Source organism: Paramisgurnus dabryanus, chromosome 12 (assembly GCF_030506205.2).
Source record: "Paramisgurnus dabryanus chromosome 12, PD_genome_1.1, whole genome shotgun sequence".
Taxonomy (NCBI): Eukaryota; Metazoa; Chordata; class Actinopteri; order Cypriniformes; family Cobitidae; genus Paramisgurnus; species Paramisgurnus dabryanus.
The window spans coordinates 33991867-34009848 of record NC_133348.1 but is presented as its reverse complement, the minus strand read 5'-3'; the positions used below and the strand labels follow the sequence as shown (position 1 = coordinate 34009848).

General features: G+C 40.0%; 1 protein-coding gene across 1 annotated transcript; it reads right to left on the bottom strand.

Annotated features, from left to right (window-relative positions):
• Nucleotides 1–9155: 9155 nt before the first annotated feature.
• LOC135750139 (zona pellucida sperm-binding protein 3-like) lies at nt 9156–11120 on the bottom strand. The gene is made up of 8 exons (XM_065268909.1): nt 10456–11120; nt 10259–10377; nt 10080–10183; nt 9834–10011; nt 9651–9768; nt 9488–9570; nt 9331–9422; nt 9156–9251 (listed from the first exon to the last, which is right to left on the bottom strand). Exons 1-8 carry the CDS (start codon nt 11092–11094, stop codon nt 9199–9201), a joined length of 1386 nt encoding a protein of 461 aa, XP_065124981.1. The 5' UTR covers nt 11095–11120; the 3' UTR covers nt 9156–9198.
• Nucleotides 11121–17982: the final 6862 nt, after the last annotated feature.

Sequence of the window (17982 nt, the reverse complement as noted above, 5' to 3'; positions counted from 1 at the left end):
AACCCTTGTTTGAATGCTGCTGTGCCTTTTTCAAGAGCAAACAATTAAATTAGCTCCACCCCCTTTTAACAAGATTAATGATTTTCCGGGCTTGTTGAGTTACAAAAAAAGTTTACCCAAAATTTAAGATCTTCACTCAGCTTTTTAAGTATAGAAATGTATGTTTTTTTTAATGCAATTCCAAACAATTAAACATGAAATTTAGCCCAATTGGGGGAGTCATGCTCCAAAAAGACCAAAGATTGCCATCAAAATACCTCAAAATAGGTCATACTGCACCAGGTGGTTATCAACATCAATGCGTTTTTGAACATTTATGGTAGTATTACATGTTACATCTGATACCATCAATAAACAAAGAAACAAAGTTGGGGAAACACTGTGTATCACAACTGTTCAGATCCGATTTGTGTGTAGGGATTTCCTGTAGCGCTTCATGGTCTTCCGGAATAGCTGCATTGGTTTCTTCAGCAATGACATTATGTGGAGGTATTTGACATGGGTGTGCTCGAGTTCAGTCGGTGCTGTGCAGACTGATCGGCCTGTAACATCAAACTACCAAGAAAGCAAAGTGCTTTTGAATCACTCTCAGAGTAATTTTATGTCATTTCAGTCTGTGCTGTGGCACAATTCAAACACCTAGGGGTTTCCCAGACATTGATTATCTTAAGCCAGTCCTAAGTCCTAGGTTTAATTAGGAAATATAATTAGTTTTAACAAACATGCCTCACTAAAAACATTACTGGCATGCAGTTTGAGGCAAAACAAAGAGCACTGATGTATGTCAGTCAAGGTTGGTTTCAGTTTTGTTAGCTCTTACATTTAATTTAGTCTAGGACTAGTTTGATCCCTGTCCAGGAAACCGCCCCTTGGGGCAGTTTCTCGCACAGGATTTAGATTATTCCAGGACTAGACATTAGTTATATTAAGACATTTAAGTAAGTTTGCTTAAGCTTAAGTTGGGTTTGCTTGTGGAGATACACATAAAGCAATAAAATCCCCAGGTGGTGCTAATAACCAGGACTCAACCTCTCTGTCTTCCTCTCCCAAATTCCAGTTCACTAAAGGTCTATTGAATCTATGTAATGTCATATTCATTCTATGTTGTGATGCTACAAAGGTTTCATCTTCATGTTTGGTTTCAATTTAAAGGTGATGGTGCGATGGTTGAAAAGGTCTAATTTCTATAATACTAAGAGAAAGTGTATCAAAGTTTAAAACTTAAAGACATAATCTGTACTCCTGCGAGGGGTGTCACATCATGAGAAAATCTAGATTACAGATGGTTAACAGTCCCATTTGGTGCTCCTTCAGGTCACGAGAACCGACCAACCAAATACTGATTTGAGATTTTATTATTCTTTGTCTCATTCTGTGTATATAAGGTGGCTTGGCAAGAGACTCTGGGAAGTATTCTTTAGCAAGAATCTTCCCCACACTTTGGGTGTGTGTATTCAAACCTTATGGAGCCATTCAGCTCCCACACTCTGTGTGTATTCAAACATCATGGAAGAAACCTTTAACAAGAATCTTCCTACACCATTTTAGGTGTATTATATTCATGATAAAAGTACTCTGTAGACAGAGTGTCTATTGCCAGGTATGACTTTGTAACTTTTGCAACTGTTGATCATTTTAATTGGAATTGAATCATATTCTGTATTATATGATATTCTTTAAGTTGAAACCTGCCTGGGGTATAATAAATTGTTATAATTGATTCATTTTAATTCTTCAGAAATTGTATTGATTTATTTTATTTCTTTCAGAAATTATTATGACTAGTAGATTAGAAGGAGTCTGGTATTACCGCAAGATTATTCTGTCAGAATATGATCACACTGGTGTTTTGATGGTCGAATGGAGCATGGGGCACATTCATTAAAACTCTCAGATTTATGTCTATCACCTGCCTTAGCAAGTTGCATGAGCGCTAAACTAAAATAACAATTTTTATGATTGGAGCAAGCATGGAGCGGCCACACATAAAAATATTAGTTTTCCCGGCAACCTCTGACTAAGATCAGACTGACAATTTTGTGTCCGTGAGATATACGCAACGGCCGGCGTATACTCTGTGCGATACCGGGTCCCTAATGAACAAATAACTAAGACTATGGGAATTTATAAATAATCAAATATCTAAATTATGATCAACAGATAGTTGGAATAATACACAAAATTTTTACTTTATTAAATTGGAGTCAGATTATAATTTAAATACAGAGGTCAAAAGAATTTTAATTATTCCTGATATGGAATTATTCTTCTAGAAGCGCTAAGGACGGCAAGAACATGTAATCCCTTCACCACACCATTGGATTCCGTCGTTGGGCCAATAGGGTGGCGTCTTACAACACTAAAGAGTTTTTGCTGTTTGCTCCCCCTACAGGTTGGAAGCGGAATTGTCCATTACCACTGTCGTAAATAATTTTACAATGCATTCTACAAAAAAAGAGATTAAGTTGGCATGTTTATTATCTGTAAACCGGTATTACTCACAAGTCTGGTAGCAGAAAAGCCAGGTCAACATCAGTCTTGCAACTCCTAGCCTAATTCAGCTCTCGCCAACGAGTATAAGCCTGCCCTATGTTCACTCTAGTTCGAGCTCTTTCTCTATCATGCTCCCGTTTTCTTTTTCTTCGCCTCCTCCGAAATGAAACCCTTCCTTTTCTTTGCAGGCTCCGCCATGATGATAATTGAAAAGCAGCATTAACGCTAGGTAATGGTATCTTTCTTTTATATGTACCTGCCGAGTATGCTCCACCCACAGCCTGCAGGATGCTCCACTGCCGTAAAGCAAGTTTTTGTAGTTTTCACTTGAAGTACAGGGCCGCGACACGATGGTTGGAAACTTCTTTAGTGCGGTAATGGCCGATAGAGGGCTGCAAAGCGAATGTGAAAGTGCCGTTCACCCTGTTTCGAGTGGATGAACCACTGACATTTTTTTGGAAACGTTATTTTAGGGTAAAAAAACTCTTTGGTGTTGCTTTAAGGCAGCAAAAGCATTTTAGTCTGGGATTAGGATAAATCCTGTCCTGGAAACTGCCCCATTGTCTTACAATATGGCAATGTGTAGCCAAGGATCAGGACAATGAAGGGCTGAGTTGGAGGTGTACTTTCTAGGCTACAATTTTTGCAGTCTAATTTGAGCAAAACAAAACATTTCTCGTTTTACAGACAAGGCTTAGCTTAAGCAAGGACTAGATCTTAATTAAATTAAGATGTTTAAGCATCTTTTATAAACATGCCTTGGGAAAAGACGTTACTGGTGTGTATCTTGAGGCAAATCAATGGCACTGTCATATTTTAAGATCTGTCTGTGCAATTAATTTCCAGCTGAGAAAGTTCAGATTTGTTTTAGTCTAGGATTAGCCTTAAACCTTGTCTGTGAAACCAGGGGTAAGAGGTCTTTCATTATTGGTAAGTATGTGGGCCAGACCAAAATCTTTTGAAGAACTGAGTTAGTATATATACATGGTATGATTGCACACTTTCAATAGGCTCTTAGGATCTTTTAGAATTCACAGCAACTTCGAGTCAAAAAAAGTTTAAATTACTTAATTCAAGTTGTTTAAATGTGACCATTTAAGTGCAACAAGGAATTTTTACAGTGTAGGTTAAATCACAATCAGCTTTGTAGTTTTAGCCTGCATCCCAATTTGCCTGTGCACTGTTTAATGGAAAAGTATAGGCATTTGAGTGCATTTAAAGGAATGGGATGTACTAAATACAGTGTTTGGGGAAATGCATTACAAGTAATGCGCATAACGTAATAAATTACTTTTCGTAAGTAACAAGTAGGGTTGCCAACCGTTCCGTATAATACGGAATCGTCCCGTATTTGACACATAAAATTCTTGTTCCGTATTGAACTGATACGGAACGCAGTTTGTTCCGTATTTTATGAAAATTAATTCAGTGCAAATACATGACAGACACATAGCTTATAATGTCAGCCATGAACGAAGACCGCGTCATTTGTATAAGAAAACCCTGACGGTGCGGTAATTTCTCCCTCTGTTTGTCTATGATCTGCGTAGCATTTTTAACATCTTGCAGCCCCATTGGTCGTTTCAGTCATTGTGATGTCACGTATCATAGCAACGATGACGACAAGTGACAACAGCGGGAAATGTAAAAATGACTGCATCCGAGCAGCCGGCGAAAAAGAAACGAGCACAAAAATATAGAATTGAATGGGAAAATGACTACCCGTGGCTGGAATGCGTGAGGGACAATGAATACAAGGCCAATTGTACCATATGCCGTCGCGTTTTTTCTGTTTGTCACGGTGGAGTGTGTGATATAAAGCAGCACGCATGAGGAGACAATCACAAGAGGAGCGAGAGGCTGCGGGCACAGGGAGCAATGTTAAGGTTCCTTGTCCGTCAGTCGTCTCCAGAGGCTCATATGGTATGTAATTATGTGGATTTTTAAAACTCAAATATAGTTGATAAGAAAGTGATTATATTAAAAGAGATAGTACAGATTTAGCCTAACAATCCACATATATATCTCTCCAGTGCTCTCCCTCTGTTCCTGCGTCCCGCTCCCTCCCGTCTCATAATGTGTCAATCATTTCTGATGGGTTTCTTATTAAATAATTATGGAGTTAGATAGCTCAAGGTTTAAAAAGGGGTGGGGTCTTTGAAGAGGGCGTATTATAAACTTAAATTAAAACCATGTTTCATTGTTGGAAAAATGATCATGATAGCCTTTATATTTCACATCTATGTGGTTCAGTCTTGTATACTTAGGCATAACTTACTTTGCTATTCATTAAATATTTAGGGCCTAAGAAGTTATATAAAATATATTTATCTAAATTAATTAATTCGTTTCCACTATTTTCACCAGAAGTCTTCGTTTCAGGGGTTATTTTTTTTTAAAAATTATCTTCTGTGGGGGCATGTCACCGGACCCGGATAGTAACTTAATATTGTAATGCATTACTTTTAAAAGTAACTTTCCCCAACACTGACTAAATCTTATTTCAACTACTTATTACTGATAGTATGCAAATTGGGAAGCAAGGATAGTTTTGTATCAGACACTCCTAAGATTTACTATTGGCATGTTGGCTCATCTGTGTCTAGAGTCAGTGGCATTTCTCAAAGACCAGTATCTGTGGTATAATTTAATATCCAAACAAAGATGGCACGCCTAGTAACAATGGGAGAATATCAGCATACACTCAAATGAAACTCACCCAGCAACTGACAATTTTTAACAGCACAGACATCAAGCTTACTCCCACAATTAAGTAAACACTTCTAACATGCGGTAAACAGTTCATTAAAAGCTGTGTAACATGTTTCAGATCTGACAACAAATCTAAAGGTTTTATGAGGTTACATACAAAGCATTCAATTTAATGATCAGTGCGCATTGATTGCTTACAAGGCACCAAATCACTTCAAAGAATTAACATCATTGCTTATGTCACAAGGTGACTTAGGGCGGAACCAAAAATGGAGAGGAGAGGTTCCGCCCGGGCAGATTTTTTTTATGCACCGGTTTACTTCCTGGTTCTCTATAGCAACAAACGAAGCCAAATTCGCTACAGGTGCAATGAATTAATTAAGCAAAGTGTGATTGGAGGCTGTGGGAGAATGAAGCACTTAAATAGCTCTGCAGGAACACAGAAAAAAGGCGCGATTGACACGGGTAAGCTCCTTTTGCCAAAGGCAGGAAAAAGACATGCACCTTTTGAAGAGCCCGAAGGCTCTGTTGATCCGGGCTGCGCTAGGAAGCGCGCGGAAAGAGGACGGAGCCACAAGAGGCGAAAGGAAGGCGAGCTGTGGATCTCTTAAAGGAGCACCCCGTGTGCTTTTAGGAGTTTAGTGTGTGCTGAGGTGCGGAGCTGTGCTCGTTGATAGGCATTAGTGGCTGTCTATATTTTCTCTCTCTCTCTCGTTTGCAGTCTGCGGTGGAAACGCTGGAGTTAAAGGAAAATCCTACGGGTAGAAGAAACATTGGACTGAGTGACACATTTAAAGGAGTAAAGCAGGAAGGAAACGGATTTTGTTTTGCAACGTAAACAAAGGCGGACCGCTGTGAGTATCAACTCCTGTGTTGAGCAACGTGTAATACTAACCTGTGCATTCGTTGGATACCTCCAGGAGAAGGAGGGCGGCCCTACCCCTGAACCAGCGTGGTGGGTGAGCTGCAGAAACGTTCATCCGAGCAGCCACAGCAATGGACTATCATCCAGGTCATATTTCCATCGCCCTCATCCAGCCCAAGTGAAGCGGAGGATGCCGGGCGTCTCTTGTTGTGTACACCGATAGTGTGGTGAGTGAGTCCTTGTAATTAGCAAACTTTTCACGTTTGAAGTGGTGCTGTGTATTTGCTGTGGGTTGCTGTGTGTCTTGTCAGACGAAACCCCGCATCATCCATTTTCACTGAGCAAGGGACGAAGAGGCTAACGATCCTAGGAATAACCAACTATTATACGCAGTGTGCTGCTTGGAGTGTGAAGCGACGACGTGGGTCTCTGGAAGCCGTCCCCGTCTGTATGTTGGCAGATTTCGGGGAACGACAAGTCAGAGGCGAAAGAGTTCCGCCGCCCTGTGGTCCCTACAAAGGGGCGCCCCTGTCCAGTATTCGATCGCCCTACGGGTAGTGAGGATAGGGCAGCGCTCGACCCGGTGAGACGGTGTGTCGTCTTCGCCCCTCTGCTTGACCTGTGGAGAACAAGGAGAACGAGAGTGAACATTAGGAGAACAAACTGTGGAAAGCTATACCTACCAAGAGCTGTAAACAGCAGAGCAGGTGAGAAGCATCCAAAGTCCAAGTTAACAGTGCTTTTGTGTCCCAGCTGCCACCTGTGGAGAAAAAGGAGAACGAGAGTGAACATTAGGAGAGCAAACCGTGGAAAGCTATACCCACCAAGAGCTGTAAACAGCAGAGCAGGTGAGAAGCATCCAAAGTCCAAGTTAACAGTGCTTTTGTGTCCCAGCTGCCACCTGTGGAGAAAAAGGAGAAAGAGAGCGAACGTACGACAGAGAAACGTGAAGGCACGCGGGGCGAAGACCCCCTGCCGAACAGAGAAAGGTACGCAAACAGCAAAAAGTCCACTTACCAGTCACCCTGATTTTACTCTGCCTCCAGGAAGGAAGAAGGAGGGCGCCACGGATCGCAGGGACCAGGCCGGAGCCTGACGTTTCCCTTTCCCCCCGGCTTACGGTGGTCTGGACCCCCGTTACCCTTTGTCCCTGCCTGCCCGTGGCTGCAGTCTCCCTGGAGGGAGGAGCCAGAGATCCTTTAGTTTTAATTGCCCTTTCCCCCTTTCCCCGTTTCCCCATTCTTTTAAATATTTAAATAAAGTTTGTTTTATACTTACCTGTCCTCGTTGTTGTCTGGTCATTGGGTTGGCTTTGGGGACCTCCTCGAGGTGGAAGTTGAGAAGGGGTGTGGCTTAGCAAAGTAACAGCCAGCCCCTGGGTGTGACACTTACTTGACTCGAGTCAGTCTTAAGTCGCAAATTTTGGGACTTGAGACTTGCTTGACAAATATGAATAAAAGACTCAACTTTGACTTGACATTTATGACTTGAGACTTGACTCAGCCTTGAGTTACTGATTCAAAAATAAATATATATTTTAAATAAAAATAGCAGCAGGCAAGAAGAGGGAGAGCGCTATCTAATAAGCATTAAGAGTCGTGACTGAACATGGACAGGGTGTGAGCAACTTTGTCACGCTGTCAAGGAAAATTTTAAATACAAAGAGAACGCATCTCACACAATTTTATTTGCATTTTTGATCCATGGATCTTGATTTGAGTGTCTCTGTTCATTCATGATTTCGTTGATTGTTCTTTTTAATTTGTATTTTTTTATTTAATTTATTTAATTTTCATGGGTTTGTTATGATCAGTTGGGTCATGACAATTTCTGAGGCAGCCGAAATTAAACCATTTATTAACTCTTTCCCCACCATTGATGAGTTTCTCAGCAAAGACAAGATTTTGTCGCAATCCATGTTTCCACTATTATGTAGTAGGTGGTGTTCTTATCCTGGCTCAGAAAGAAGTGAAGGTGGTACTATACTGATGCACACGAGGCCTGCGTTTCAGTTCGTTTTTATGACCTTCCGTCTCATTCACTTGGAAGTACGTAATGTTACGTTGTACGAGTGCCCAGTACTGCCGGAACACTTGAAGTGGGTCAAATGGAATGCCCTAAGTTACAGGTGTAAACTACTCCCCCCTCCATCATTTGATCTGTGCAAAGCACAAGCTGCTGAAAGACGTCACGATCATGTTGCATTGTGGTATATGGAGCAGCCTGAAGTGTACATATGAACAAGAGGCAGCAAGGTCAGTCCATATAAACTTCCCTGCAAAAATGGCGAAAGGGATTCCCCAAGGGGAAGTGTTTAAGGAAGTTCCCGAGTGCTCGTCTAAAACTGGAGTGGACCGCAGCCATACTATGGGTCAACCACACATTTTACTTGTGACGTTTAAGAAACTGATGAACTTTATAAAACCTTCAACTGAAAAAAATAGCAGCGGCGTACGGTTACAGTTAACAAACAGGAAAGTTGTTTCAAATGAAGTATAATGAACATGTGTCACTGCTTTCATTTACTCCTCACAAACACATTTTTGCGCAAGTTTAAGAGCTTGAGCTAATATTTTTATAGTTTAAATTATATAAAAGCCCAGAATGGTTGCAATTTAACCCATGCTGGGCCATTTTAGTATATTGAAATTTAGCTAGTCTTTTTTTAGGGTGCATGAAACTATTATAAAATTTGGTGAATTGGGTTAAACAAGCAGCCCTGTCTACCATCATTGCTTTTATATGAACGCAGCACCTCATAACAGCTGCTTGTTAACACCTTTTGAGGAGAAATGTGTATTACCTTTTATTTTTTGCAATAGAACTCCCAAAGTACATCATTTATATAGTTACATCTACCATAGTTTAGTTAAAGCAAACTTTTGTAGGACTTGCTTGGTCAAAGTTATGACTTGCTTAAAGCAGTGACTTCACCTCACAAAAAGTGACTTGCACATGAGACTTCCTATGCCAATCATAGTTTACTAATGCCCCAGAGGCCAAATGTTAATCATTTGCAAGCTAAATGAAGATTAAAGGAGTCTGTGTCCAGCACAGGTCATGCTAAAAGAAACACAAGTCAGTGTCCATTTCAAGGATTTATTTGTCATTCCTTACAACACACTACTTCAGTCAGAGATCACAATGGGGCCAATAGTTGCCTTTCCTTCTGAAACCAGGCCTGGAAAAACAAATTGCAAGTGTCTAGTTAAAAGGCATTTGGATGGGGATCCTGAAGAGCTGCAAGACTGCACACTTACCAGAATCAGATACTGCTCTTCCTTTCCTAGTCGAGCCACATATGGAGTCACAGCACATGCAAACGTCGTCACTTTCATCTGCAGAAGTCCATCTGAAGAGAGGATGTGAAGGTATTATTCATTAAAAACAATTGTGGACACTCGAGTCTGGACATACCCATTGGCAAAGGAGCAAGCTTTGCTTTCTGAATTTGTAGGAGTTGAAGCCAGGACAGCCTTCAACGCACATGTAATGTAGACCTAGAAACAAAACAGCTTGTATCAAACTAGTGCTCTCCGGATACAAAAACTAAATAACCATTTCATAAGAAACCTCATACCGAGCCGTTACCAGCTTGCTGGAACTTGAAAGCCTCCAACTGAAACTGCAGCTTGTCAGTCACAACTCGGTGCATGAAATGGGAAGGAGAGCCTGTAAGCTTGGCATCAACCAGGCACCTAGAGAGGAAACACGGTCATCCTTCTCTTGTGCATTTGACACCAAGAAAAGGAACCCTACTCACCCATGGTTCTCAATAAAGGAATATCTTGGAACAGAGTTCACATCAGGGACTGCAGTAGCCACACAGCCATCAATGAATACACGCAGGGGAACGTGGTTGTACTGCTTCACAGAAGCTTCAAAGTTCATGAACTGGCCAAGAAAATACTGGTTGACTGGCCTCTCAAACATCCAATCATCTACAAAGAAAAGCATATTGGCAAATCCCATTTTAGATCCAGACCAGAATAGAACAAGAGATCATTACCAGTCATGAGCTTAAGGGAGAACACCAGCACTTCCTCTGAAACTATGGTAGCAGCAAAAGGAACTGCAGCAGGCATCAACACGTCACTGCTTACATTCTGCAACCTATAGAGCAAGATAAAGTAATCTGGAGCATGTTTAAATAGACAATGCTGAAATGACTGCAAGATCAAGTCTTACCTTGGATAGTGACAGTGAATTGCAACGGCAGCTGCATCACCTCTCACAATGGGAGTTCCAACTAAAGCCCCTGGAGTGTAGAGTAGAGTGAATGTGTACACCAACTCATCAGCAGTCATCTGAAAAAAGCAATCATGAAACCATTACCAGATACAAAACTTCACATGCAGTCAGTAGACTGAAAAGCATCCACTCACCGTCAAAGAACTACCACATGTGTGGAGCTCGTATTGAAAGATAAGCACATGAGAATTAGGATCTTCCCCTACAGCTGCACAACCTCCTAAGCTAAAGGATGAGGGATCTGCCAAGTGACCATTTCCATAGAAGTCCTTTTTAACCTCCACATGCACAAAGTTCTCTGCACATTGTGCTGCTACACTATCAGGAGGACTGGGTAGCTGTAGCTGAAAAGGTACTGCTGGCTGTCGGGGCTCTTCTGGCATGTGGGGAAACTGCCAGGTCAAAGGTGCTACAGGAGCCTGCATTAGCTGCTTGGACTGAGTACTGGCAGGATCTAGCATTCCGGGTGCAAATCCAGGTTTTTGAGGCTGAAAAGAACCTGCTCCTTGAGGGCTTTGAAAAGCTTGCTGAGGTACAAAAACTGGTGGCTGTTGTTGGAATCGTGATGGTTTCTGAGCTTGCGAAGGTACAAAATCTGGTGGCTGCTGCTCGAATCGTGATGGTTTCTGGGCTAGCTGAGATAACAGAACTGGTGGCTGTTGCTGAAAGCTTAATGAGTCCTGGCCTTTCTGAAGTACTGACAACTGTTCCACTGACAATTCTACTGCTAGGAGCAGCAAAAATCCCACACTTTCCCAAGCTACCAGCCCCATTGCGATCCAGACTTTGATATCCTCAGAACCCTTGTTTGAATGCTGCTGTGCCTTTTTCAAGAGCAAACAATTAAATTAGCTCCACCCCCTTTTAACAAGATTAATGATTTTCCGGGCTTGTTGAGTTACAAAAAAAGTTTACCCAAAATTTAAGATCTTCACTCAGCTTTTTAAGTATAGAAATGTATGTTTTTTTTAATGCAATTCCAAACAATTAAACATGAAATTTAGCCCAATTGGGGGAGTCATGCTCCAAAAAGACCAAAGATTGCCATCAAAATACCTCAAAATAGGTCATACTGCACCAGGTGGTTATCAACATCAATGCGTTTTTGAACATTTATGGTAGTATTACATGTTACATCTGATACCATCAATAAACAAAGAAACAAAGTTGGGGAAACACTGTGTATCACAACTGTTCAGATCCGATTTGTGTGTAGGGATTTCCTGTAGCGCTTCATGGTCTTCCGGAATAGCTGCATTGGTTTCTTCAGCAATGACATTATGTGGAGGTATTTGACATGGGTGTGCTCGAGTTCAGTCGGTGCTGTGCAGACTGATCGGCCTGTAACATCAAACTACCAAGAAAGCAAAGTGCTTTTGAATCACTCTCAGAGTAATTTTATGTCATTTCAGTCTGTGCTGTGGCACAATTCAAACACCTAGGGGTTTCCCAGACATTGATTATCTTAAGCCAGTCCTAAGTCCTAGGTTTAATTAGGAAATATAATTAGTTTTAACAAACATGCCTCACTAAAAACATTACTGGCATGCAGTTTGAGGCAAAACAAAGAGCACTGATGTATGTCAGTCAAGGTTGGTTTCAGTTTTGTTAGCTCTTACATTTAATTTAGTCTAGGACTAGTTTGATCCCTGTCCAGGAAACCGCCCCTTGGGGCAGTTTCTCGCACAGGATTTAGATTATTCCAGGACTAGACATTAGTTATATTAAGACATTTAAGTAAGTTTGCTTAAGCTTAAGTTGGGTTTGCTTGTGGAGATACACATAAAGCAATAAAATCCCCAGGTGGTGCTAATAACCAGGACTCAACCTCTCTGTCTTCCTCTCCCAAATTCCAGTTCACTAAAGGTCTATTGAATCTATGTAATGTCATATTCATTCTATGTTGTGATGCTACAAAGGTTTCATCTTCATGTTTGGTTTCAATTTAAAGGTGATGGTGCGATGGTTGAAAAGGTCTAATTTCTATAATACTAAGAGAAAGTGTATCAAAGTTTAAAACTTAAAGACATAATCTGTACTCCTGCGAGGGGTGTCACATCATGAGAAAATCTAGATTACAGATGGTTAACAGTCCCATTTGGTGCTCCTTCAGGTCACGAGAACCGACCAACCAAATACTGATTTGAGATTTTATTATTCTTTGTCTCATTCTGTGTATATAAGGTGGCTTGGCAAGAGACTCTGGGAAGTATTCTTTAGCAAGAATCTTCCCCACACTTTGGGTGTGTGTATTCAAACCTTATGGAGCCATTCAGCTCCCACACTCTGTGTGTATTCAAACATCATGGAAGTAACCTTTTACAAGAATCTTCCTACACCATTTTAGGTGTATTATATTCATGATAAAAGTACTCTGTAGACAGAGTGTCTATTGCCAGGTATGACTTTGTAACTTTTGCAACTGTTGATCATTTTAATTGGAATTGAATCATATTCTGTATTATATGATATTCTTTAAGTTGAAACCTGCCTGGGGTATAATAAATTGTTATAATTGATTCATTTTAATTCTTCAGAAATTGTATTGATTTATTTTATTTCTTTCAGAAATTATTATGACTAGTAGATTAGAAGGAGTCTGGTATTACCGCAAGATTATTCTGTCAGAATATGATCACACTGGTGTTTTGATGGTCGAATGGAGCATGGGGCACATTCATTAAAACTCTCAGATTTATGTCTATCACCTGCCTTAGCAAGTTGCATGAGCGCTAAACTAAAATAACAATTTTTATGATTGGAGCAAGCATGGAGCGGCCACACATAAAAATATTAGTTTTCCCGGCAACCTCTGACTAAGATCAGACTGACAATTTTGTGTCCGTGAGATATACGCAACGGCCGGCGTATACTCTGTGCGATACCGGGTCCCTAATGAACAAATAACTAAGACTATGGGAATTTATAAATAATCAAATATCTAAATTATGATCAACAGATAGTTGGAATAATACACAAAATTTTTACTTTATTAAATTGGAGTCAGATTATAATTTAAATACAGAGGTCAAAAGAATTTTAATTATTCCTGATATGGAATTATTCTTCTAGAAGCGCTAAGGACGGCAAGAACATGTAATCCCTTCACCACACCATTGGATTCCGTCGTTGGGCCAATAGGGTGGCGTCTTACAACACTAAAGAGTTTTTGCTGTTTGCTCCCCCTACAGGTTGGAAGCGGAATTGTCCATTACCACTGTCGTAAATAATTTTACAATGTATTTTACAAAAAAAGAGATTAAGTTGGCATGTTTATTATCTGTAAACCGGTATTACTCACAAGTCTGGTAGCAGAAAAGCCAGGTCAACATCAGTCTTGCAACTCCTAGCCTAATTCAGCTCTCGCCAACCAGTATAAGCCTGCCCTATGTTCACTCTAGTTCGAGCTCTTTCTCTATCATGCTCCCGTTTTCTTTTTCTTCGCCTCCTCCGAAATGAAACCCTTCCTTTTCTTTGCAGGCTCCGCCATGATGATAATTGAAAAGCATCATTAACGCTAGGTAATGGTATCTTTCTTTTATATGTACCTGCCGAGTATGCTCCACCCACAGCCTGCAGGATGCTCCACTGCCGTAAAGCAAGTTTTTGTAGTTTTCACTTGAAGTACAGGGCCGCGACACGATGGTTGGAAACTTCTTTAGTGCGATAATGGCCGATAGAGGGCTGCAAAGCGAATGGGAAAGTGCCGTTCACCCTGTTTCGAGTGGATGAACCACTGACATTTTTTTGGAAACGTTATTTTAGGGTAAAAAAACTCTTTGGTGTTGCTTTAAGGCAGCAAAAGCATTTTAGTCTGGGATTAGGATAAATCCTGTCCTGGAAACTGCCCCATTGTCTTACTATAATGCAATGTGTAGCCAAGGATCAGGACAATGAAGGGCTGAGTTGGAGGTGTACTTTCTAGGCTACAATTTTTGCAGTCTAATTTGAGCAAAACAAAACATTTCTCGTTTCACAGACAAGGCTTAGCTTAAGCCAGGACTAGATCTTAATTAAATTAAGATGTTTAAGCATCTTTTATAAACATGCCTTGGGAAAAGACGTTACTTGTGTGTATCTTGAGGCAAATCAATGGCACTGTCATATTTTAAGATCTGTCAGTGCAATTAATTTCCAGCTGAGAAAGTTCAGATTTGTTTTAGTCTAGGATTAGCCTTAAACCTTGTCTGTGAAACCAGGGGTAAGAGGTCTTTTATTATTGGTAAGTATGTGGGCCAGACCAAAATCTTTTGAAGAACTGAGTTAGTATATATACATGGTATGATTGCACACTTTCAATAGGCTCTTAGGATCTTTTAGAATTCACAGCAACTTCGAGTCAAAAAAAGTTTAAATTACTTAATTCAAGTTGTTTAAATGTGACCATTTAAGTGCAACAAGGAATTTTTACAGTGTAGGTTAAATCACAATCAGCTTTGTAGTTTTAGCCTGCATCCCAATTTGCCTGTGCACTGTTTAATGGAAAAATATAGGCATTTGAGTGCATTTAAAGGAATGGGATGTACTAAATACAGTGTTGGGGGAAATGCATTACAAGTAATGCGCATAACGTAATAAATTACTTTTCGTAAGTAACAAGTAGGGTTGCCAACCGTTCCGTATAATACGGAATCGTCCCGTATTTGACACATAAAATTCTTGTTCCGTATTGAACTGATACGGAACGCAGTTTGTTCCGTATTTTATGAAAATTAATTCAGTGCAAATACATGACAGACACATAGCTTATAATGTCAGCCATGAACGAAGACCGCGTCATTTGTATAAGAAAACCCTGACGGTGCGGTAATTTCTCCCTCTGTTTGTCTATGATCTGCGTAGCGTTTTTAACATCTTGCAGCCCCATTGGTCGTTTCAGTCATTGTGATGTCACGTATCATAGCAACGATGACGACAAGTGACAACAGCGGGAAATGTAAAAATGACTGCATCCGAGCAGCCGGCGAAAAAGAAACGAGCACAAAAATATAGAATTGAATGGGAAAATGACTACCCGTGGCTGGAATGCGTGAGGGACAATGAATACAAGGCCAATTGTACCATATGCCGTCGCGTTTTTTCTGTTTGTCACGGCGGAGTGTGTGATATAAAGCAGCACGCATGAGGAGACAATCACAAGAGGAGCGAGAGGCTGCGGGCACAGGGAGCAATGTCAAGGTTCATTGTCCGTCAGTCGTCTCCAGAGGCTCATATGGTATGTAATTATGTGGATTTTTAAAACTCAAATAAAGTTGATAAGAAAGTGATTATATTAAAAGAGATAGTACAGATTTAGCCTAACAATCCACATATATATCTCTTCAGTGCTCTCCCTCTGTTCCTGCGTCCCGCTCCCTCCCGTCTCATAATGTGTCAATCATTTCTGATGGGTTTCTTATTAAATAATTATGGAGTTAGATAGCTCAAGGTTTAAAAAGGGGTGGGGTCTTTGAAGAGGGCGTATTATAAACTTAAATTAAAACCATGTTTCATTGTTGGCAAAATGATCATGATAGCCTTTATATTTCACATCTATGTGGTTCAGTCTTGTATACTTAGGCATAACTTACTTTGCTATTCATTAAATATTTAGGGCCTAAGAAGTTATATAAAATATATTTATCTAAATGTATTAATTCGTTTCCACTATTTTCACCAGAAGTCTTCGTTTCAGGGGTTATTTTTTTTTTTTAATTATCTTCTGTGGGGGCATGTCACCGGACCCGGGCAACCCAACTCCCCCCCCCCCCTGTTCCTTATTTCCATTTCAGAAAGGTGGCAACCCTAGTAACAAGTAAAATAACGCCTTACTTTATAAAGGTATACCTTAATATTTTAGTTACTTTTTAAAAAAAGAATTCGAGTTACTTTTCAGTTTAATTAATTCAATTTAAAAATAATGTACTGAATTAAACTGAACATATTAACGTAGAATTACGCAATGTGTGCGCCTGAGTGGCAACAGTTTGAGTCAGAAACGGGGATGGCAGGCCAGAGCTTGACATTTTTGCGATCATAAAAAAATCATAAAAAAACACCCGCAAGGCCTGAAAGAGATTAAGCCACAGCCAAGTAAGAAAAAGTAATGCAAAAGTAATGTAAGAATTACTTTCCATGAAAAGTAACTAAGTAATGCAATTACTTATTTTTTTTGGATAGTATCTTAATATTGTAATGCATTACTTTTAAAAGTAACTTTCCCCAACACTGACTAAATCTAATTTCAACTACTTATTACTGATAGTAGGCAAATTGGGAAGCAAGGATAGTTTTGTATCAGACACTCCTAAGATTTACTATTGGCATGTTGGCTCATCTGTGTCTAGAGTCAGTGGCATTTCTCAAAGACCAGTATCTGTGGTATAATTTAATATCCAAACAAAGATGGCACGCCTAGTAACAATGGGAGAATATCAGCATACACTCAAATGAAACTCACCCAGCAACTGACAATTTTTAACAGCACAGACATCAAGCTTACTCCCACAATTAAGTAAACACTTCTAACATGCGGTAAACAGTTCATTAAAAGCTGTACATTTTAAATAATACAAAGAGAACGCATCTCACACAATTTTATTTGCATTTTTGATCCATGGATCTTGATTTGTGTGTCTCTGTTCATTCATGATTTCGTTGATTGTTCTTTTTATTTTGTATTTTTTTATTTAATTTATTTTCATGGGTTTGTTATGATCAGTTGTGTCATGACAATTTCTGAGGAAGCCGAAATTAAACCATTTATTAACTCTTTCCCCACCATTGATGAGTTTCTTAGCAAAGACAAGATTTTGTCGCAATCCATGTTTCCACTATTATGTAGTAGGTGGTGTTCTTATCCTGGCTCAGAAAGAAGTGAAGGTGGTACTATACTGACCTTCCGTCTCGTTCACTTGGAAGTACGTAATGTTACGTTGTACGAGTGCCCAGTACTGGCGGAACACTTGAAGTGGGTCAAATGGAATGCCCTAAATTACAGGTGTAAACTACTCCCCCCTCCATCATTTGGTCTGTGCAAAGCACAAGCTGCTGAAAGACGTCACGATCATGTTGCATTGTGGTATTTGGAGCAGCCTGAAGTGTACATATGAACAAGAGGCAGCAAGGTCAGTCCATATAAACTTCCCTCATCCACTTGAAGTGGATGACACTGGGGAATCCCTATCGCCATTTTGCAAGGGGAAGTGTTTAAGGAAGTTCCCGAGTGCTTGTCTAAAACTGGAGTGGACCGCAGCCATACTATGGGTCAACCACACATTTTACTTGTGACGTTTAAGAAATTGATGAACTTTATAAAAGCTTCAACTGAAAAACAGCGGTCTAAAGTTGTTGCAAATCAAATGAACATTTTAGCGCTTGCATGTACTCAATTTTTTTGCCTAAGAGCCTGATCCTCTGCTTTATCTAATATTTTTAGGTTTAAATTATATTTAAATTAAAGCCCAGCCTTTTGGTTGTAATTTAACCCATGCTGGGCTGTTTAAACATTGAAAATAACCCAGCCTTCTGAGCGCATTATACCCTTTTATTATAAAATATTGCAGAATTGGGTTAAACAAGCAGCTCTGGCTGCAATCATTGCTTTTATATAAATGCGGCACCTCATAACAGCTGCTTGTTAACACCTTTTGAGAAGAAATGTGTATTACCTTTTTTTTTTT